At 39.8% G+C, this 24,653-nt stretch overlaps 1 protein-coding gene across 1 annotated transcript in view; it reads left to right on the forward strand.

Annotated features, from left to right (window-relative positions):
- Positions 1-3,764: 3,764 nt before the first annotated feature.
- Positions 3,765-24,653, forward strand: part of SPATA16 (spermatogenesis associated 16) — a gene marked incomplete at both ends in the record, with an annotated part of 83,796 nt that continues 62,907 nt past the window's right edge. The window contains 3 exon segments of the mRNA XM_082319006.1: positions 3,765-3,817; positions 7,545-8,184; positions 22,417-22,562. Of these exon segments, the coding sequence (XP_082175132.1) occupies positions 3,765-3,817; positions 7,545-8,184; positions 22,417-22,562 (839 nt within the window).

Raw genomic sequence — 24,653 nt, forward strand, 5'->3', positions numbered from 1 at the left:
GTAATCTCTTCAAAAATTGCTTTCTTGTCTTCCCAACAGAATTAGGAAATATTGCAGTACCAAAAAAAAAAAAAAAAAAACACCACCATCTCAAGCTTTTTCAGCACAACGTCTCAGTTGTAGGACCAATCTTTGCATTCCTTTTCATTTAGGGATTACCCTAAGCTCACTGGTCTGTTTATACCTTAGGCACACACATACATCCTTGTTCCTCACACAGAGGAATTATTTGTTCTCACAACTCCACTTTCCAGGAGCCTGCTGTAAAAACATTTACCATTTTAAAATTTCCGTTTTCTCTCCCTCTTTCCTCTCAGTGGCCCTTTAGCTATGAAAATGAACCGCTCTGCTCCCGCAGTGCTGAGCTGCTGAATCCAATCGAGGAAGGCTAGCCAGGCTTCACATCCCCGTCAGACACAGCGTTGACCTTTTTTTCCTAATTGACAATGCGGGGCTTTGTGCTAATAGGATGACATCATTACGCAGAGCTGAAATGCTTTCCCTGCTGTCTCTTTTGTCTCTCAGTATTTCTCCCACACTTACAGAGGAAGTACTTCACTAGGAGGGAGTGTAAGGAAGACTAAAAAACATATGCAGAAAACATCCTCGATTTCTCTCTCTTCATTTTTCCTTAGCCACACTAGTTACCCACCACATGTCCTGAGACCTCACTATGTACTGAATCTTCCTTTTCCTTCTTCCAGGTTGTGATCACTGATGCTTCTTTTCTGTATTTGCTTTGCCTCACTGTCCTGAGGTATGCTGCTGGGGAGATTCTGGTTTCTTCTTGATTTTGAATTACAATTGTAGACGTTAGCCTACTGTCCTTTTACAGCTCTAATTTTATTCAAGCCGCTTGTTAGTAAGATCCTCCTGCATCTCTACAGCAATAAATAGTTAATTGAGGTGCCTAATTTTGTGTTAAATTTTTAGCAGTTAACTTTTGCTGTGATACTCAATAACATAAGTTTTTAAAATAATACTTTAAAGAATACATGGAGGGGAAGAAGCCCCAAAGAAATGGAAAATATTAAGGGCTTTTTTTTAGCTGTCTTGTGAGATTGGCTCACCCATTTCAGTGAGCGCTATAACCTTCTAAGATGCTGTCTTAAAGCTTAAAAAAATTGCCTTAATGCTGGTTATAGACTGGCAACCATGTGCCAAAGCATGCAGTCTTGGCTAAGCCAACAAACCAAATAAATACATATGATGGGCTTCCACTGGAGAAGACAGAAAGAGCAGAAGTTTCCCAGGTCTGCTTATCCCCCTCTCCCATGGCTGACAAACTGGGTACTCCTAGCTCATGGTATGTATTTCCAGCCTGCTTCAGTGCCTAATGAAACGGATTAGCTCAGATCCCAGGTACTTCTGTGAATCTGTTTACCCTAAGCTGTTTTAATTTGCACAGAAATGCACTAGGAGCTGCAGCAGTAAAAGAGAAGGGTAGTATTGACCAGCTGGGAGAAGCAGCATCTTAAATCTCTCAGGCTAGCTCTACGGGACCATGGCTGTCTATATCCTTCCTGCGAGAAAGGCAAGCACAAAAGATGAGACAGACAAAACATAGAGCGAAGGGAAAGGATGTAGGAGGGAGAGGAAGCAGATCCCATTACTATTCAAGACTATCCAAAGCGGGCAGGAATAGGGATTTATCTATTTTCCTTTTTTGCCCAATCAACGCCCAACTATTTCATAGAAGACTCCTGGGTTCCTGGACACGTGACAGTGATCTTCATACCATCCTTGCCTTTCTGCATTTAAGCACTGTTCAAGAAGTCAATGACAACCACATTATTAACATACCTTGTGAAAACTTCTCTTGATTACTTTAATTGTATTCCCTATTTCTCTTTGCACATTATCCTTAAAGACACGTTAAGTATTTTAACAATGATTTGTTTCTTACATTCTGTTTCTGTCATTTATTACCTTCAATTTTAGCTAACTTCCATAAGCTATTGTAAATAAGAGAAGGAATTCGAGTTGCGTTACTTTAAACAATAAGCTTAAACTTACTGTCTATGCATAACAGTGCCTAGTGAACTAGCTATCTGATAGCTGTGAACAGTAATTATTAATGGTTTAATATTTCTCTTATGTCTATAGCCTAATGACATTAGCGCTTTGTTGTACTCAGCACCACATAAACAATTAATACGTGTGTTTCAGCCTCAAAGAGCAATTAGGATAATATGGTTAAATCCCTGCAAACTACTATGAAAAAACCACGATTAACGTTGCCAAATTTCAGCCCAGAGCCCAATTTATTACTATTATTTTTACAAACAGGTTAAATACAGTGAGTGAAAATAGTGTTTAGAGCGGAAGTGCTGACAAAACCTTTACTGCAGCAATGTGGACAATGCAGCCGTAATAATGGCAAGTGTGCCCTTATCACAGCAAGAAAAATGTGAGGACTTCTGATTTTGCACTGAATGAGCCATTACTTATGTCTATCACAAAGAAATAAGAGTACTGAACAAAAAAAGATACATTAAGGGTTTTTTTTTTCCCCCCAAAGAAAACTAAAAATAAAAAAGATCAGATGTGACTCAGGCTTTCAAACAATAAAAATAGCAAGATGAAAGAACTAGGTTGCTTCATTGCCTAAAGAAATGGCTAGAATCTTAAAAAGTCTGAAACCTGATTGTGAGAGACTCACTTTATGGGCCGCTAAGAAGGTGCTGACCTTCGTCATCAATAGATTGTCTGAGCCTTTGTGGTATTCAGCAGTAAAGGAAGTGCTTAAAAAGTCATCCCGCTGAAAGATGGACTGGAAAAATCTCCAGTTCAGATCTTGGCATAGCTGTTGTCGGTGTACATGCTCATTCAGAAAGTCTGTCTGTAAATCTAATACAGATAAATCTTGCTTCATTTTTAAGTGATAAAACTGGAGCATCCTCACCTTAGAGATGGATCAGGATATCTGGAATTCAATATAAGTGAAATTATTATAGAGGAGGGCAGCTAATGACCTATCTGTTGTGGGGCTTTGGATGTGTATTGTTATAGTACTATATTTCTCTGTCTGTACTAGAGGACATTGAAGAAGTGGGATAACACTTGTACAAGTACCAGTGGTATAATTTTCCTATACTTGCTCCATAGTTTTGGATGCAGTTTCGCCTGTTCCAACATTTGCACTGAAATGAACTGTAACAGATGACTGCCCTGTGATTTCAAATGGCCTTCTGTGAGAAAAAGACTATTATAGATGAAAGAGTTCGGTTCCTATAACTTTCTGGAAAAGTCCCATCACTGTCTAAGGAGTATATTAATAGAGCAGTTGTCATTATATGTATCTTCTAGCAGGGTGAGTTAGCCTGGGTGGGGCATCAGGCTAACACAACTATATGGTTGCTGGTACACAAGTGAGCTCGCTGAAAGACAGATGGGGTATCTGTGCGCAAAATGCAAGTTTGTTGCCGATACAGTCATGCTCTGGCTGAAAAATGTTGTGATGTTATCCTCTAGAAACCGTGCAGCATCGAACATTCACAGCAGAGAGCACAAAATACAGATGGACCACTAATGACTAGAGCTTCTGGGACAGCAGATGAGGTACAGCCAGACCATCCTGAACGAGGCAGCTTGTACCTTATGCTGCAGAGGAAGTGAAAATAAAACAAAACCGTGACAACAGAAATCTCTGTCAGTTCTGATCCGGGTGGGGGGAGGGAGAATTATTGCTGTCTCCAGATCCGATGCCTAATTTGTCTCTGAGTTTTAGCAAGGCGTTCATGGGGCACATTCAACGTTAGGGCATGGGTCCACTTGGACTGCTGTCAAATGGTCAGCGTAAGGAACCTGGTTCAGAGTAAGAAACAAAATCATCAAGTCCTCTTTCCGCTTCCTAGCTGCCATACCGTCCCCCTAGACCTCCGAACCATGAAAGTGTATGATCTAGCAGGCCGACACTGTAGAATCTCTCCTTGAATTTGCTTCTTTCTCTACAGCCTCTGTCATAAAAGGCAGCTGTGATCCTCAGAAACAGCAGCTTGTGCTGTCTACTGAAAGATTTTACCTAAACTGGGAAACAGGCTTTTTTCTGAAGTGCAGCCCCACAGAATTCATGTCCCAAAGAGCTGGTAATGGCAACGTAATGGTTCAGCTTCAAGGCAGCTTAATCCCCTCTGAGAACTACTAGAAGAAATTCCTCTCTCCTATCTCTCCACTTAAATCAATGCTGAATGTAGCCCAATGGTTCTGCCTTGCTATATGCAGATTCAGGAAGATAGCACTGCAGTCTTTGGTGTTTAGAAAGGTTTTACTTCACAACTGTAAGGGCAAAAGCTTTTTTGGTTGAAATCAAAGTTTAAATTCTGAAGAAAAAAGGGCTCATCAAAGAACTGGCAAAGAATTTAACAACTAGCTGCCAGCTGAAATGCCAGTGTGATTTATCAGCAGGTTCTTCTCTAATCTGATGTGAGATAATAGGAGAAGGTGTTGAAAGCAGAATCAAACCAGATACAGAACAAAAAGCAGAAGTAATAGGGTTCAGAAGATAATGCATATAAGGAAGTTTACGTTATCTAGTAGGCAGGCCACTCTCCCCAAGAAGGTTGTCTCAGATATATTGGGAAATCAACAGACAAAACCAGGGGATTTTAAAAGATAAATGATCTTATGTTTCTTTTGCATTTATATTTTTTTCATGTAAGCATCTCCGTTTGAAAAGATGTGGTTTCCTTGCCAATAGACCCAACAAAATCCTTAACCGTAGTGGCTGGCAGTGCCATCGACAGAGGTCTCTTGGCAAAGATTAACCCTCAAATATGCAGAAAGCTGAACTTGCTTATGACTGATCAGGAGGATCATTCCTGAGAGCTCACAAATTTAGAGTAGTTTCCTTCTGACTATCGCGCTAAATTGTCTATCTATATTCCCCTGCATAGTGATTCATTAGGACCATTTTACAGTAAACGTTTCCAAAATAAAAAACAGACATTTTAACCAAAGTCTCAGGAACATACTTAACTGACAAAGATAATGATTTTCTAAAAGCTTTTCCCTGGAAGTGTTTTTTTATTGAGGCAGTGATTAAAGCAAGCCTCCCTGAGTTATAACGTGCTTCCATTGCACAACCCAAAGTCATGTTAATCAGCTTGAATACCTAAAAATACAATAGGAGCAGTATAAATCCACTTGATACATCAAAGTTCATTTCAGGTGCTGGTCGACCGGAAAAATGTCCATAAGTGATTTAAGAATTATTGGTCTGTATTTCACAGTTTGTACTCTGCTTTTTTTTTTTTTATTCCATAGTAAATTGTTTTAAACTTCTTAAGACAGTTTCATGGCAAACAGTTTGGTCCAGCCAATTTCCCATTCATGCTGATATCAACCCCCCATCAGATACAGGGCTTTGCCTTTGTGAGCTTTCTGGTGAGGAGAAGAGTCCATTAATTTTCCTTGAGGGCTCCTCAGCACTACATGGCTGCTCAGAGGAAAATTCCTGCAAACTTGTATCTGATGTAGACACTTAAATCTCATTTTCTAGAGTCCTTTAGGACCTTCAGTGAACAGCCCACCCAAAAGGCTGTGAAAATCCTGTGTTCCCCACTCCAGAACCTGGGATAGCCATATACTGCATATACTGCAGGGCCACACGGAGGTCCATCACGGTCCCATATCTAACAGTTATGTTGGCATGACATGGCACCAAGATTATCAGGCTCATCCCCTCAGCTGGTGCTGGGGCTGGCTGGAGTATCTCCGCTCCACTGCACAGCGAAGATAAATCATAATTTCCTAAATTACCTAGTGCTGAAGCCAGCACTGAAAAGCACGTCTTCCAATCATTAGGCTATGCTATGGTTTGTTTTAAAAAGGGATTGAATGTCTTACAAACAGGTAAAATTGCTGCCAGATGCAAGTACATTAGCCTTTTCCAGCTGCTTTACTGCCGCCATTCAAAATAGCTTGCTATAAATATGATTCCTTTGAGCTCTATTCTGACAAGTGCGGAGCACTATCTGGGAAGGACCAGTGGTTTTCCATCCCCATTGAACTCGGTAGGAGTTGTGATTGCTCAGCTGAAAAAAGTCTGCTGAAATTACCTTAAATCACACAATTATCCCCTCACCTCTCACTCCTTCTCTTGCAGCCGTGGAAGGAAGAATAAGTTTCTCCACAGGCAGTTCTGCTACAGTAAAGTTTTCAGCCTGGAGGTTGTGAACAAATGGCAAAATCAACAAGTTCCCTGCTTCAGGGCTGGTGACAGTCCTGGCTGCAATCTGGCTTAGCCAGGGGAGGGGGGGGAAACATGACAAAGATAAGAAACCCTATTTACATTAAAATTCAGTATCAGCTTCTCATATGGCCTGAAATGCCTTTGCCTCTTCCCTTTACCCCTTTCTATAAATTTCTGCCCATTGCCTAATGCCCGTTGCCCTAAACAGGTGTGGTTCACCGTACCACAGCATCCAGGACACATTCCAGCAGCTTTTATGAGTGCAGTAGTGCATTCTGTAGGGCCCTCGGTAAAACTCAACAAGTTGCTTATTGTTTAAAATCTGTTTCTGGCCGAACAGAAATGTGTTCATTATGTATCTTTCCTTTGTACAATCTGTACCTGTAGTTAAGCACATTAAACTGGCACTAAACTTATGGAGGTCTGTTAAATGATAACACAGGTTAAAGGCTGAGTGCTTATGCTTCACAAACCATTCTGAAAGACGGTTATCATTAAAGCTATTTACAATTAGACTTTTCATAATTGATGGAAAAACGGAGAAGGAAATTACCTGTGCCTTCCACCTTCTCACTCTGAAGTCAGCAGGGGCAGATGAAGATCAACATTTCCTTTGCATCTGAGCACAATTATGAGTTTACAATGCAGATCAAGTCACCTTTCCCATTGTACAAGAACTAGTGTTGAGAGGAGGCTTATGAACTTGATTCTGCACCTTGTTGTACCAGTTTGAATCCACTGCTGGTTCCTTGAACTGACAATTAGGCTGTTAACTACTGGGGAAGGGTTGCTTCTTAGTACCAACACACATTTCTTTGCAGATGGTTCAATAAGAAATGGCTTTGAGACCCAAATCCAGATCCGAATTTTCCTCAAATGCAGCTGAACTTGGGAGCCCACTTGGAGCTGTGCCCCTCTGCCTGATTTTTTAACTCCCCTCTCTGACTCTGTCACTGTGCTTACCAGCTCTCAAAAATCAGGCCACCGTGATTTTTTGCACTCCATAACAACATACAACGCAAGTCAATCTGTCACAGGGGTTTGGTCGTTTCTCTTGTGATTAAAAGCCTGATTTTCCCTTCTTGTTGCAGATATAACAAACTGATACACTGGCATTACTTTACATAAACAAGCATCCGTTATCGAGAGCTATCAAAAACATTTAAGCAGCCTTAAACTTTTACACAGGAAAGAGAAAGTAATTACAGCGAGTCTGGTATTCCATGTACTAACTATTGAAGGGTTTTCTCCCATAATGGTGCCTACAATATGCCTAGTAGAAAGCATTTGCATGCTTTTTTTTGGCTCTGCAACATTTGAGTATTCTTAACTTTTCTACATTTTCTCTTAGGACTCTTTTCTTTGTTCAAGTTATGACATCAGACAGCAACATTGACTTCCACAAAAATCTCACAAGCATGAATGGCAAGAATGAAACCTCTCAGCAAATGCGTAGTAGTGAGGAGTCAAATGTACCAGCAAACAAATTGAATGATACTCCAGAAGCACTGCAAGAGGTCAAAAACCACCTTGGCGATGCAGCAGCAGAAAATATAAAGGGGAGAATAAAAATGGCAAAGAAAAAGAAGAAAAAACAAAGTAATGACGTAGACAAAGCAAGCTGTAAACAGAAATCGGAACACAATGAAAAACTAGCTGTGAAAAAAGAAGAAACAATGTTAGAGACTGGCAGTCAGTTAAGCCCAACACCTCTGTCTCACATTCCTCTGAAAAGCCTAATAGACATAGAAATGGAGTTGGTCTACACTGATGAGGAGGACATTTCCTTCGAGTTTGCTGAGCCTGTGGTGCCTACAAGCACACAATCAGCGTGTCGTGATTCGGAAAAAGCAGATGCTCCAAGCACACCTAAGGGCAGCGCTTTGCCCCAGCTTGACAAGCAGCTTCAGCTGACCCTCCGGGAAGCCAGCGCTTCCTACAGGCAGAGCAACTACGCGGCCGCAGCGGAGCAGTTCTCCACAGCACTGGAGGTACGGGGTTAAAAAAGTACAATCACTGTAGCAAAGTAAATGAAAGGCTGTCATTGTACTGACTGGGTGTAATAATATCAAAGTGAACACAGAGCACAAACCTGGGATGTGTAGGGTTTAATAAAAATCCTGAGATGCCATTTCATGTGAAATCTGAAAATTAAGAGCTAAAAATAAATCATGGAAGGAGGGGGGCAGTGGACTGAACCAAAAAAGAATCTCAGGTGATTTTGTATTTTTCTCTAAGTCTCCAACTGTATTTATGTATGGAGGAACTTTAAGTCCCATGAAGGGGGCGGGGGGGGGGGACACACGGACGGGACGACCAAAAAAAAAAAAAACAAAACAAAACTCCTCTTTCTAATCCCAGCTCTACCAGGGACAAATGATACCTCAGTAGTCAGGGGAGTTGCCACTCTATCCCAGCTGTCCATGCACTACTGGGTGAAAAGTTTAACCCTTTGGTTAAATAAAAAGTCTGGTTTAACCTCTACAGCATTTCCATCATGCACTCTGTTCCCCTTTTTTCTCTAAAGCCAGAAGATGGCCACTGGATCTGTGTAGAAAGCCTTTTCTTTCTGCATCAGAAAGGACAGGTCCAGTAGTGAGCAACCCCCTCTGCACACAGCTGGCTTTCTCTTCAGCAGCTAAGAGTCCAAAAGCTTTTTTTTGGTTGGTTTTTTTTTTTGTGGAAAGAAAGACTTCTTACCTGCCTGAGATACGAAAGAAATAATATGACCTTGGCTATGATCTTTGAAACTAATCTGTGATTTTCATGACTTTTTGCCTTTAAGTGCTCAAACTTGAGCTGTCTTAAAACAGATCTGTTCTTCAATAAGTAGACATTTCTATGTTTTCCAAAGCAGAGCCCTTTCCAGTTTCAGGCTGAGCCCCTCCAAAAGGAGGTATCTAAAGACCTTTGACATTTTTGAATATCTTAGCCAGCCTTGAGTTTTATCAGTATGCTATGAGAAGAACAGAGGAAAAGAGGGAGTTGGTAACACTCTGGCAAGGTTGCAATTAATTTCACAGGGGGAAGGAAGAGAAAGGAGATGTGGGAAAGCCCAGCAGGTGAGTCAGGGTTACATCCACCAGCCTCCCGGTTCCTGGAAGCCAGAGCTAGCAGCATTTACAGTAAACTGATTGTTCAAAGTTGTATCATTATTCCCAGATTTCTCTAGTGCTGCTAATCTCAGTTAATTATATTGGAAATCCCTTGTATTATGACCATGTAATTCATAATGTGCCAGTAGAAGTCATGGTTCATAATAATCACATAATGGGCAAGGACTTAGACGTAATCAGATTTTAGTTACCCTGTCGTGTTTCCATAATGCTGCTATAAAACCAACATAATCACAAAAAAGCACTAGTTATTTAAACATTTTTATCAGATTGATGTACAGTATCTTTCTCTCTCTTTCTCTCTTTTTTTAAACAATGTAAGATAACAAAAATTGGATTACAATTGCTGGGAACAGACTATGATAAACTGTTTGCTTTTGCGCAGAATGAAATTTAATAATGGCATCAGCCTCTCAATTTTTAGTAATATTAAACCTGTTAAATAGTAGCACTCTGCAGCCAAAGGCTGCTTTCAAAGAGGTAGCATTAGAGCATTTTGAAAACACTATCTCCAAAAGCATAGCTGTCTTATAAACCTTGAAAGATGCCCTATATCCTCACAATTAACCCAGCTGCTAACATTTACTGTGCAGAGGAGCTCTTGACTTTTTCCATGATACATGATGCAAAAAACCACTCTTAGTAGCTGTAAGGATTTTAAAGGCCAGTATCTGCTTCTCAAATAAAATAAAATAAAAAAAAAAAAGACACATTTCCCACTTTACAGGAATATGGTTGGTGATTAGAATAGAGGACTTGCAAGCTGGACTCTCTGGACTCCCCCTAATGTTTTATCTCCACTCTGACCCCAATCACTTCAGCTATGCACTTGACATCCTGAAAAAGCATCCAACTACACTTGTTTCAGTGCTGCACTGCCAAACTTAATTCAATAGCATTTGTAAAACATTAGAGGTTTGCGATTGACGAGCATATATCCTATTCCTATTTTTTTCTACAATATTGAAGGCATTTTCTTTTAAAACTATAAATATTATAGCAGTGAGTGAGTAAAATTAGGAAGTGCTATCCTTTTTAGGCTTTTTTTTTTTTCCCCTGCATTCAGAAATGAGCTGTGATGGGGACAAAAACACTTGCCACTTGAGAAGAAAGGAGTGCTTGTCTCCTCCTAAGAGGCAATAGAAAGGCTAGCTAATAGACATCCTGGTAAAAGAATAAGTAGAGATTAGAGAATTCCTTCCTGGGATTGTGGACAGAGTGATTGGGAAATCAGAACTATAGGGTTGGGGCTTCTCAGCAGTCTCTTAATCCAGGTCTCCTCAGAAGCAAAAACCAGAATATCCCTGAAAGACACTTCTGTACTCTGTTTCTAAAAATCTCCAGTGAAACAGGTTTCTCATCTATATCACCAAGCTGATAGAAACTTTTTCCCAATCTTCTGTCATGAAAAATAGTCCATAATGTTTTTTGTATCTTTGTTCACATGAGGAGCAATTAACCATTATCTCTGTACTTGCAACCTCTTAGCACATCTCTTTTCAGTCTTCTCTAAATTAGATAAATTCATTCATCTTAGTATTTCCTCCCAGGTCACATTTTCTAAACCTCTGTATCATTTTTGTTGCTTTTCTCTGCATCGTCTCCAATTTGTCTATTTGTTCAGGTATAGACAAACTGGAGATGATGCAGGGAAAACCAGAAAAGTTAAGCTACTGAGATTGGAACTGTGGTTGTTCTGCCCATTGCTTTTTGAAGAAATAAACAAAAATTCCTCTGCATTTCACGTGCGTGAAAAAAAGTGTGATACATAACAAGCTCAAAGGTCAGGAAATTTGAAATTATGGTTTCTGGTGCAAAATGTTTACAGACATTTTTTGGATTTAAGGAAATTAAGGCTTTATTCTGACATTACAACATTTTCAGTTAGATACCCTGATCCAGAAAAGCGTGTGCTTACCGTTAAATTTGAATAGTATCACTAAAGTTAGTCTTACCTTACATATTACAAATATCTTACATTTCTTGGCTCTTCTTTAAGCGAAAATGTCTTTTCTAGATCCATCTATATACTCATGTCGTATTATCATTCTTTAGATCACATTGTTTTTCAGATAGGCAAATAACAGGCAGTTCTGAAAGTCTAACACTGAAATTGTTGGATTTGGAAAAAAAAAAAAAAAAAACAAATAGAAAGAAAAACCGAAATGCTTGTTTAATTTAGAGACTTCTATATGCTGCTGATTACCACAGACATCAGGAAGGCAGTGTTATCGAGAGAAGAATTGGTGGTTTCTCACTATTTCTGCACTATTTAGCTATCATTAAATTAACCAGGAGGGACTTAGCGTTAGTCAGCTGCATTATAGTTGGCCTGAGAGAGTAAAAAATAATGCTTCCTTGGAGAACTCTCACCAATAGAGCTTAAGAATTAAGTACTTTCTCTTGCTAGTAAGGAAAATAGCTGAAAAAGTTGGGGCAATAGTCTTCGCTCTTCTACCTCCTAGCTCAATAATACAGCATATTATATATACTATATTGTGAAACACTAAATTTCCCTAAATTTTTGGCATCCATCTGTTGGAACGTAGGGAAATAGGACTTGAACATCTGGACTCGGATATGAAGGGTATGAGAAATCACTCTGTAGCTTAAAACCTCAGTGGAAACCATATATGTATATCTATAAAATCTCTAGCCAATTATTAACAGCTTGGCTACAAAATAACATTAAACTGTTATGAGGATCGAAAGATCTTGTCTCAATCTAATCTCCTAATATCAGAGAGCATAAAAGACTTCAGAAACTTCAGCCTGTTTAAAACCTGCACAAATTTAAATTTCAGACCCTGTTGTTCTGAAAATAATCCTGCTCCCTAATTAAAAAAATAAATGAGAAAGGTTCATGACTGCTGTGCACAGAAAGAAGTCCACAGTATCTCAGCACACAGCTTTCGGCACAGAATATCTCAGAGACACGAAATGCATCCCACGTGTGAGGTGAAGGCCTCAAACAGCGTGTGATTAATTCACCAGAGTGCTGTTGTGGTGCCTTCCACAAGCTGGAATACCTCCATTTTCCACAGATGGCTATTACGGGCACCGTTCCTATGGCAGGGAGATAAACGTTAGTGCCATCTTTTTTGCGCACCTTGAGTTTTTAGATTAACCTTTCCTGTGGCTCATTGCCTTGTGATTCACTGCTTGCAGAGAAGGCTTTGTCAAGACCACGCTCCCTCTTCCAGGCAACAATATCTGCAAAAAGCAAATATTTTGAAAGTGGCTGTGGCACCGGTGCCTCGTGGACATAATTACATACCAATATAGAGTTAGGCAGCACGGCTCAACCAAGCCTTCCATCAATTTCATAATATGAGAAGCAAAAAATTAGTATTTCCTATATAAATACCTACGTGAAAAGAGGTTCATCTTGAGTAGCCTATCCACTGGTAGAGCACATTAGAAAAGCACAGGCGGCTTTCTTAGAGGCATTGCTGCAAGGACAGTCCTGGGAGCACCGTAGGGTTAGGGTATTTGGATGTGCTCCCTGGTGTGACCGTTGGATCAGTGCTAGCTGCTGCAGAAAGACTAGGGCACAGCCACATTTCTGCCCACCCTTCCTCCCCCAACATTGTCTCTTTTGGCAGGTGGGTCTTGAGGTCCAAGAAGCCATCAATGTACAACAATGTGTAATCCCTTGCTTTATGGAGCTCAGAGACTGGAATTGCCGGTCATCCACTGGAATGAAAGGGGTAGAAAATAGGACTTTATATAGTTTTCCTTATCCCCTCTCACCAAGAAAAGCTGTGCAAGGACTAGACACAGTTTAACACCATGAAAGTCCTCAAGGGAAAGCATGTGAAAGGCTAAATATTTATTTTTAGCACCAACTTGCTGGAGCTAAAAAATTAGACCCATAAATTATCTGTCCTTATCATCAGCACAGGTCCTCTAGAAACTTCCTGTGAGTACACGAGGTCTTGGACAGAGAACATCAAAGACGGCAGGCACTGATCCCCCAAAGCCGGAGTGTGAGATGCTGACTTTACTCCCTAGAAACATTCTTTTAACCTCCAATAACAAAGTAGTTTCCAAAATATGGCCTACTCATTTAACTTGCTTAAAAAAAAAAAAAAAAAAAAAAACCTGATAATCAGCAGTTTTTCTCTCCCTATAGTCCCATCACTATATTTTTAGGCTGCAAAGCCAAGAAATTGATTTTTTTTTTTTTTTTTCTCCTACTGATACTTATTGTCTTTTATGCCTGCAGAAGATTTTAGACCAGGAATATGAAGCTTACAGATGGCTCAAATCTAGCTTGTGGGATAGAGTGGGAATCTGTTATAATGATCCATTTGGACATGCTCCCATTTTTTGATCACTGAATTTGAATCTATTAATCTTCTAGACATTTCCAGCATGCCAATCACCATGAACTAAAGCTGAAGAACTGCACAGCTATTTGTCTATAAGGATTCCTGCCCTCGTTCTTCTTGCCTGAACTGCTGTTACATATCTGGCTTATAAAGTGCTTTTTTCCTCAAAGGAATACTATGTGTTGACCATAAAACAATGTATTTCCTCACTTTTGTGTGTGTGTACAAGAGCAAAATCCCTATTCCAGAAAGGACAGACAGTGTATTCCAATCATTTTGGTGCCAAAGCAGATCAGTCAATTTCTAATTAACTCTAATTGGCTTCCCCACATGTTATTAAATTATTTACCTGGAGGTGACAGGTGCTCAAAAGCACCAAACATTTTCTCCATACTTTGTAAATGCTAAGCAGTATAATATTTGATTAAAAATAATAATCATCCACCACTTGTCACTTACTTACAATCAAAAGCCTCATTGACCTGAACACATGCAAACCACGTTTTACAATCACTGAGAAACAGAGACAAGGTCCATGTAGTAGATTCCTCAGTAGGTAACACAAGGGAAAAATAAAAAAAAAAAAAAGAAAAAAGAGAAAAAAAAAATAATTGGGACAGGCACTAGCCCATCTTGAAAGACATGGGCTCAGACTTTTGCTCAACAGTCAGCATCATGCATGGCTCAGGGCATGTCCCTGCTGCCTGGATCCAGAAAAGGCTTCTCTAAAAGCTGGGCAGCTAAAAATCTTTAGGTGCCTGAACCCCACAGCTCCCCGCCCGTATCACAGGCGTCGTGATACCCCATAGCAGAGAAACCCAAATGCGCGATGCTACCTCACATCTCTCAATGTAAAGCGATGCCTCGAAGTGGAGTTTCTTTTCTGTCCAGGGCCCCAAGAAATTGGAGGTATTTATCCTCTCAGCTGCCATCTGCTCCTGGAAGGTATCTTACAGGAACAGGGAGGGCAGAGCAATTCATGTTTAATTTGTGGCTCTAGGTGCTTCCTGGCTAGAGCCAACGCAGCACAAAAATGCAATGACAATCAGCTTAATTTATAGGGATAAAATTAGGCAAGTTAGGAGACGGTTCAAACACCAAAAGCAGCTAACACAGGCAAGCGGCAGTCACAGGAGGTGCGCCGTTAAAGAATTTTCTATCTGAAACGTCTTTAAATCATACTGCTGCATACCTACATAGACTCTGCAGAGGAGAGACAGAGATGCAGGCTGAAGTGGGCACCGAATTGGAAAGTGTTCATGGACTGATTTGAGAGTAACTTTATCCATGAGGACAGTTTAGAGAAAATGTGTTATTAAAGTACTTTATTTCCATTTAGAGATTCACACAGGCATACACAGACAGTAGGTGGTGACAGCTGCTACCAGAACCATTTGTTATCTTACTCCTGTTCAGCTTTTGACAGTGTAAAATGAATATAAATGCTGAAAAGCTTTACAGAGGTGAACCAAACAATAAAAAGTAGGGGGGAACGAATTCTGGTTAGGTTACTTTAGGGAAGAGCTTTATTTCTGTTTATTCCTGAGGCATGGATATGTGCGCTGTTTCTAATATTGACAATACTGTTGAGAAAATTCTTGGTGGAGTTCACCAAATCCATGCCATCCGGAGGTAGGGAGAGAGGGGAGAGCTGACCTTGCAGCTAGCTTTAATGTCATAGCCAGAAATGGCATGAAAATAAGGCTTCAGCAAATTATTGCTGTTCCCTAATAATCCTGTCCATCAAAATCGAGTGAACCTTTCACATAGTTTGCCTTAATAAAAGTGCTGGTGAGATATCTCTGTGTTTGGACTTAGCAGTCGCAAATCTCTTGGCATCAAAGGGATTAAATTAGTTGGCCTGAAATTATATTGCTTTTTCCAAGCAATCATGACAGCTCTCAAAATCTTGCTACAATATAGTCACATCACACCAGCTGACAGTTGCCTCCAAAAAAAACATTCATTTTGGCCAGCTCCTCCTGTGAACACTACCAACAGACTGATGCTCCTGCTTCAAAGTCCAATAGGCATTTCGAACTACAATCCTGTCAAGAGGAGGTCCTGGGATCAGTTTTGACTTTTGTCTGATTGTTTGGTTTTCACATGGAATATTTACACCATCCTCGGTTTGGTTTGATCTTGGATGGACTCACAGTGAAGGACTGACAAATTTTGTACTACAAACGCAATCTATAAAGGAGATTTCAGTATGTTGTACAGAATATAAAGTTCCTCGGAAACTATTGTAGTATATTGATTCCACAATATATGTTTCATTAGAGAGCTTTGGGGTTGGTTCTTTTTTTTTTTTCTTTGGCTTCTGTGACTACTCCTCTCACCCTGGCAGTACTGATAACGGGAACACTCCATAAAACAGGGACTGGTAATGAGAGGCACAGATTTGTAGCACAGCACACAGATTAAGCTGAAGTTAAACGGATGATATTTTCCCAAAACCTTTGTTCCCGACTTAATGCTTCCAAAGCATATTATTTACAATATGAGGAAGACCCCTAAGTTTGCACTGCGGGGATGTAAAGCCTTTATCTGAAGTTGGGCCAATAAACAGGAATGACTTAGGTTTAGGAGTGCTGCAGGGAACATCGTTAGCGTCTGTGGGAGGGAAAGATTCACGTCAAGTTTATTTTTATAAAACAGCATCCACCTAGAAATGAGCACAAACTAAAATGCTACATCCTCTGAATTTGGTGGGCACTTGAAATCTCATTTTTGCAGAGAGCTCTTGTCTCCAAAAAAGGCCAGAACAGTGACAGATATGCAAAACCTGTCAGCCTTTGGGGAGCAACAAATTTAGGTTTGAACTTCTCTAACATTCTGCCCCACCTGCTCACCAAATCCCTTCCACGCACCTCTGGTTCCTGCAAAAAGGCTGGTTGTAGCCGAAGAAGGAATTTAAGCCTAGACATAGACAGGGCTTAAGATAAACCCAGTGGAAATGTGAGGAGAGCAGGCCCACCATACTTCATGGTGAGGGCAAGCAGCCTGTTAAGTTCATCTGGTAGTCAATACTCACCTGATCCATGCTTTTCTGGCACACAGTGGTTTTCTGAATAGAAATAGGGATCATTTCTCATAACTCAGCATATCTGAGGTATGTTGGGCTCTCAGCCAGTTCTGTGTAACTGATAATATGCCCAAGATAGCAAATGTGTCCTGCACACACGACTACTACGGAATCCAGTGCTAACTCTGCATAGAGCAGCTAATACGCCAAAAATATCGTACGTACATATTATTTGAATTATCCATTGCAGAGCACACTGCAGGAAGCCTAGCAAATTTAGTTCGTCTTACCTGACATCTGCATTCATATTTAGTAGTGAATTATATATTTTCAATATGTTTTCTAGCAAGTTATTTACACAAATCTCATTAACAATAAAGACAGGGGGTTTATATACAATTCCTGCTCTGCTGACTGAAATTGCATACCAAGATGTCAGCATGACTTTGAATAGAAGCTGGAAAGTTATGCTGCATGAAATCATATCATTGAGAGAAAATCCTCTCTCTTTTTATTCTCCATACTGGCTTTTTTTTTTTTTTTTCCTCTCCACTGAGACAAAACCACCATTAACTGGTTCTTTGTTACACTGGTTTCCTGCAGTATTTTTGCTGGTGCCTAATAGCTGTAAGGACTGCAATACAGTGCAATATATAAAAAGCAGTTTGTTTTCAGCCCTGTGTGAGGCTTGCTATCAGGCTTTGAAAGTTATTTTCAGAAGTAGCCTTCCCTAGCAGACATTTTCTGGGATGCAGTTAGTGTTCAACTTGCCAGGTGCCTGATGTGCAATGCAGTGACGTTACCAGGCTGATTACTTGGATGGCTCTGAAGTGAAGGCATCTGGTTAGGACTGTTGGCTAGTCAGAAGAAAAGACACTAATTAAATATTTCTTGCCTTTTCAGGTTTGTCCCTCTGATTAGCCACTCTAAAAAAATCACTCCAGGGAAAACGACAAAGTTATCTTTGAAACAGAGAGGCATGATTAAACATTCAAAACATTAACAAAAAAAAAAAAAAAAAAAACAAAAAACAAAGCAAAACCCAAAACAAAACAAAAAAAAACCAAAGCAAAACCCAAAACAAAACAAAAAAAAAAAAAAAAAGAAGAAAAAGCAAAGCAATCAGCTCCAGCAAGGCTAGCAGGTTATTGCTGTATTCATACTAATTCTTAACCCTTTCAGTCTGGTAGAGGAAAGCATGAGTGATCTCATGGAAGTTGCCGAAGAATCTCATCGCCGCACACCATTTGACCAAATTTACTTCTTTTCCTGAGCTAAATTTGCTATCAAATATGTATCTACATCCACACACGTAGATGGGCATCTATTGGGCATCTTACTCTTTAAGGCAAACCGTATTGCTGAATTAAACACACACCAAACCTATAGTAGTGATTAGTAAACTGTTACCATTGCCCCTTTCTTACACCTGAACCTTTCACCTTGTTTTCAGTAACAACAGTTCCAACACGCCAATGTACAGATCACCAGAGCTCTAATTTTATTCTTCCAAATTATACACGTGCTAACTAGGAAGCTACCTTCATGTCCACTGTTTTTTTTTACCAAAGTTATGGTGGGTTTGGGGGAATGTTTTCTCCCTTTCTTATTAGCTAACGCCTGGGAGGTCTTTAACTCATAAAATTTGCTTGCTTGCTACTGCCAAAATTAAAGGCTTAATACCACAACAAGATCTATGCTAAGTTCACAGTGTCACAGACTTTTTCTGTGACCTTTGTCAAAGTACTTTATCACAGGCATTTATACAACTGCGGTTTCAGCAATATATTTATAGGGTCCTACACATTGCAAGAGAAACCTCCTTTATCAGTGAAAGCATAACATAATTAGCGTCAGTTCACCACTAATACAAAAATTGCAGGTAACACTTTCATTCCTTACATTTCATTTATATACTTGGTAACTCTTTGAGTGGGATAACTCAGCAGTCTTCTAAAGGATGCACGTACACAAAACCTGCACGATGGCCTCCAGCTGTAACAAGGGCCCCTATGAAAATATAAATATCCTTTGGTAGGATTTTTTTTAATTAAATCTTTTTTCTGGAAAAATATTCCTATCTACTGACAGGGGTACTCTCAGGTAGACTGACAGTAAAAAATGCTGTTAGATTTGCTAGCTATAGTAAAGGACATAAAATGGTACATTGCAGGTTTTTAACCCCAGATTGGCTGTAAAGCTTCAAATGTTTGTTTGCTTCCATTTCATAGCCTCTATAACATTTAAGATATTGGCAAGCTTTCTGCAGACCAAAAGCTCAAAGTCTTAGGTAAGATGTACCCCTAAATTTCCCAGTTTGGAATTAAAATAAAATTCTGTAACATAGCTCAGGGAAAAGAAACCCTCAATGGTACAAAACGTAACTGCCTCGCCAAGCCCACACCTATATTTGAATACCCTTGTGAAGGGACCTTAAGGTATTCAGAGGAGTGAGATGGAGCTGCTTTTACCTTTTGCTTTAAGCACTCCAAAAACACCAACAGCCCTTTTGATCTTCAAAGGTAGTGTTATTGGACTGCAGACTACAGCAAGATAAAGAAAACTCAGTTCTGCTAGGTGAAACATGAAAATTGCAAACAAATCTCCTCCCTGCTCATTATGTCTGTGCATGGCACAGCCTTTCTTCTTCCCTTGCTCTCAGTCCAGCAGGGTTTCCCAAAGTTACAACAATCTGTAGCTACAAAGGCTCCTTTGGATCCCCAGGAAATTTTCCTTTTTCTCTTCCCCTTTGAAACTCAGATGCAAGTCTTTCTACAACTCTCCTCCACATCCCCACCTCTGCTGCAAAATCCCACCTCGCTGCGTCCTTCCTGCCTAAGCCCTCCCCTGAGAACCTCCCCAAATGAGCTTTCTCAGGTGGTTTCTGGCACTGTCTTTGCCTCACCCCCCAAAAACGTTCAGTCAGACTTAATATTCAGTGGCAGACAGGACAATGCAAGGCAACAGTCCTTCTCCTCCTGCATAGCCAAGTCCGTTTATCAGAAAGGCCAGCAAAAGACAGCAAAGGGTGATGAAACACACAGAAAAGGTAGCATCTCCATCAGCGCCTGGAAAACAACGATGTGCTGTTCAGGCTGCGCTGAGATACTTCACCCAACAGAAACCTTTTCCAGTGGTGTCCATACTGCTACCAAAAAAGTCCCTTCTACCGGCAAGTACATTTAATTGTGCATCTCACTAATACCAGACACTAGGGCTATTTTGTATATTCATATCTTTTCTGCTTAGTACAGAAGGAGCCATTTCTGTAAAATTAAGTTGAATCTTATTTTTGGTGCGTGTTGCTGTTGTTTGTATGGAACTAGTGTGGAGAGGTCTATCTCAAACGCATTGATCCGCTGCAGAAATGCTACACAAAAGTCAGGAGAGAGTTTGGGATGTAAAAAGTATACGACCTAGATGGTCCCAAACACAGGCACATCCCTTTAAAATATTACTCTGATTTTGTGAGATTAAAGATTGAGTTATTATTCATTTCTTTGAACTCTTACTCTGAGATGTCTTAGAAAAGACCTGGCAGAACCCAATCTTTGCTGTATTTAAACATACTTTCTGAATCCTTATCTGTTCAGATATGGTTTACAGAGACTCGCGACTTGGTTTTTGTCAAAGATAACTGAGGGGTTACGCAGGTCTAAACATAACTCTTCATATCAGCAGTAAGACTCAAGGAAACTCTGAATTGCAGCACTTTATACTGAAGGGATCCCTAAATGATTCTTTTCTTCTCACAATCATTCAAGAACTTGAAAGTCCGGGGAGTAGCCTCAAATCTCTCATTCACATAAATTTAACAGAGGTCACAGCATGGCCAATTCAGCTGAAAAGTGTTATTACAGAAAAACTGGATGATACTTTTATGTTCACTGATGTGAACATAATTCTCTGGGTCTTTTAGCTACATATAGCATGTCTTATCCATAGAGACACTTCAGCAGATATATACGGTACCATGAGCAAAGTTAAAAGTGATGAATTTTCTGATTTATAACTTCTACAGATAACAAGATGATAGAAAATCTTAAATGTATGGGTGTTATTATATACACTGTGTAACTTCGCTCAGCAGAGAAGGGATGTGACAGAAAAAAAAACATTTATCACACCTGAACACTTCCTTGAATGATCCTTGTTGCCTGTAAAGAATTGAGCTGATCTCTAACCAATGCGTACATATCTTAAAGATAGGGTTAGCTTTGTAGGTGCTAAGTATGGATGTAGGTCTATAATCCTTCTTGCTTTTAAGGATCACAGGTGGGAAGAAAGATGCATATATAGAAGAGCTTTTTTTCTTGACAGATTTAATCTTCTAAAGACATCTCAAACTGCTGAGTTGACATTGCACCTCCTAAAGATCAACCACTGGATTGTAACTACATAGGCACAAGAAACTAATTATAACTAAACTCATTAGTGATGAGGAGCTAGGCAAACGGGCCAGATCCTCCTCCTTCCATTTTAAAGCTTTGGTGGCTGGCAAAACTGGACTGAAGTGAGAGTCCCTTGGTTATACCCCATTTAAAGCAGCGGCTGCGTTCATCCACATTAGGCTGCAGTTGCATATCAGTGCCGTAAGGGTCCTCAGCACTGGTCTCGGTGTGATCCAAGGGCTTAAGCACACAGCCTAGATAAATATTAATTTGTTAATCTTCATTAGAAATCTACTTTTAAAGCCAATTCGCAGCGAAGTGACTTAGTCAGATGAAATCATTGCACACTAAACAATCCTGTTAGGGATGTTTATCCAAGCAAAGGACATTCAATTGCATTTTCATTAGTAGCACTATATGGTTATCGTCCTTAAAGACAAGGCTCTTAGACTTAATCTATTTGTTTACACTTGTGTCTAATTGCTTACAGTTGAATTTTCTTAAGACCTAAACGCTAGTTTTTACTACTCTTTGGCATTACAAAATCAGGTTGCATGTAGATTAATGAAACAAAGATTTGAGGACCGAAGGTGGTCCTGCCCAGTATCATAGCTCTGCCAGTGCTGAGGACTCTCCGAAACTTTAAGGGGTTGTGGGTTATCTAATTCTAGAGATGCACATTATGAAATAGAACATTATTTAATGAGAAAGTCACTGGCTGTGATGAACAGCAGGCTATTTATCTATCAGAAAAACAGAAAATATGATGTTTTTCTCTGCTAAATTCTATACGGCTCAAGAAGATGAGAAAGAGATGGTTGATCTCATCCTTTTTACTTTCTATAGCAGTTTTCTGGAGGGACAAGTCCTCCCATTAAATGAGGGGGAGGGTGTCTGGTTTCCTTGCCTTGTATCACTCCCTGCTGTCCTCCCCGTGGGGCAAAGGCAGCAGAGCCTCAGGCAGAGTTCACCACTGGCTTACTGAAATAAGTAAATAGCTGTCTGAGGCTCCTCCTTCAGCCTCAATCTCAAGACAGCCATGGATTTGGGGAGCCTGAAGTTGAGTCTTTATTTTTTAAAATGGGGAAAAACATAGATTCTTTCCTAATAGTGCTTTTTAGTTTTTAGCTTATATCATCTGCTCTCTTGACTATCCCTTCCAGGAAGATGACACTGCATTTTATATTATGCTTACATGTATTTGTACTGATTTTTGTAGTGCTAACTTTAGCTAAAGTCAGGGTATATTTTATGTAGAAGTCAGTTTTCTCCGTTTATCAGTTACAAAAAGGATTTCTACCTAACAAAAGCTGTATTATAACATTAGTAAATAACATTTTTGTTTCTTGTACAGCTTTGCAGTAAAGGTGTTGCTATAGACAATCCCTCTGAGTCATCTCCAGAAGCTATTTCCAGTATCGCCAGTTTTGTTGAGACAAAGCTTGTAACCTGCGACTTAAAACTGAGGAAGCCTGATGATGCTCTGAATCATTCACACAGGTAAAAATAAACATTGATTAGATACACTGCTAAGACTGAAATCAAAAATTAAACAAAGACTATGGAAAAAATCTTGTGCAGGAAGAATCAGTCTAATAAGGAGAAAAGAGGAATCAATAAAACACAACTTACAGATGGCACTGATGTTTAGATTGGACTAATTCTCTAAAATTTGAGACATTAGGCCACAATAGCCATGGAAACATTTACTGCTTTGATAATGCAGTCGGCAAAGATATGCAGGTGAGTCACGTACATAGTTCAGGGCACCCTGAAGATCGAAGCTCGACAAATATAAACATGTTCAGCCTTATATGACAGTAATGATATTATGAGCTCTTGATCTTTTTCAAGCCAGATTAGGTCAGGGATGGCTTCAAATTATTTTCATTACATAATTCCTCATGGGCTCGCTTGTGATCCACATCAAAGACCAGCACCACCAGCAATGCATAAAGAAGCCAGAAACAAAACTTGCACATGGTGGAGATGAAATTCCCATCAGTCCCAGATGAGTTAGGATTTTGCTGGGTTTGTGCTGCCTTTAATTAGCAGTCAGGCACAACGATAGTTTCTGTTAAGCACGTGCATGTCCTGCCTGCAACACTTCATTACTGAGGTCTCTGTTCATTTTTTCCCTTGTATGAGATGTATTAGGATGGACACCACAATTAGTGCAGGATGGGGATTTTTTCCCTACAATCACCTTAAATGAATGGAACTACAAAAGAGTAGTTGCAACAAAAGAGGAGGCACATGCTTGTGCCTAACGCACAGGAGACAGTGGTGAAGAATAATGCATTGGTATAGAAATGCGATGCCACCATGGCAGCAGGTTCATTTAGCTACATGCAAAGTCACGGGAAGTCTGAGAATCCTGACTTAATGGCAAGGTCTTCATCGCCCATCCCCGGTCATCCCCACACCCTTTCCCAAGCACTTTTTATCTCTAAAGCTATGCCTACCTGGAGCCTATCCACATTGTGGGGGAGCATCCTTCGGACTGGTCCCAAGTACCATCTGGGTTGGGGGCCTGAATGCCCATGGGTGATTAGAGAAGAGTAGGTGCCCTCCTAGGGCACATCTAGTGGGCACACAAACTGTATTCCTTTCAGGTGGAGTATTCTGTTAGGTGAGCCAAAGCATAGGAAGTGGGGAAGACTGAGATTCCCATTAAAAATAAAAATAAATAAATAACAACAACAACAAAGTGCACTCCTCACACAAACTAAAAACCAACCACATTTTTTCATGGCTTCTCAAAGACCATCTTAGAAAAGAAAAAATATACAAAGTTTGACTGGACTCCCAACTTTTGGAAAAATGGTAATGATCGCTCTCTTATTCTAACTGTGATTTCCAAGAACACTAAAATAAGGAAGCTATTTGGGCAGTATAAATATAACTAGAACAGGCAATACTTTACCTCCTTTAAAGTATCTTGATTTCAAAACAGTCAGATGTATTGACCCCAGTGCTACAGAAACTAAAGCCTATTCAGACGTGCTTTGGTTTCAATTGTCTCAAAACAGAAACCATGACCTACAGAAACCCATGACCTACACAGAAAATAAATGCAGTCAGATTGAGATCACTGGAAAACTGAAGTAGGGAAAAAATTTTCACTCTTCTTTCATATATAATTATAACAATTTGTTCTTAACTCCTTTAGGTACATAGCACAAAGAAAAGTGACAATCATCAGTAATGCCTATTTTCAATATAATTCATTTAATAACTTGCAGAATGGGAATAGATCTACTGACCATGGTTGTCACATTGTAAAATGCAGGAACTGATACAATAGTATAGCAGTAAAAAAATATTCTGAGGCATAATTAACAAAGACAAAACTTGAAATATAATCAATAGCTATATTTTTCAGAAAGAACAAATAAATTACTCCGAGCTCTTCTACTAAAAATAGCTTACTGCCATTAGTTAACTAGTGCATATAGAATTTCTATTCCCATTGAGTTTTTATGTCATCGCCACACTGTAATGGTTTGCTGGTAATCCTTTGGCATTAATCATGAATCCAAATTAAAATATTTGTTTCTGCATTTATTTGCATTTACTGAACTATTCTTT

Source organism: Platalea leucorodia, assembly GCF_965183815.1.
Source record: "Platalea leucorodia genome assembly, chromosome: 8".
Lineage (NCBI taxonomy): Eukaryota > Metazoa > Chordata > Aves > Pelecaniformes > Threskiornithidae > Platalea > Platalea leucorodia.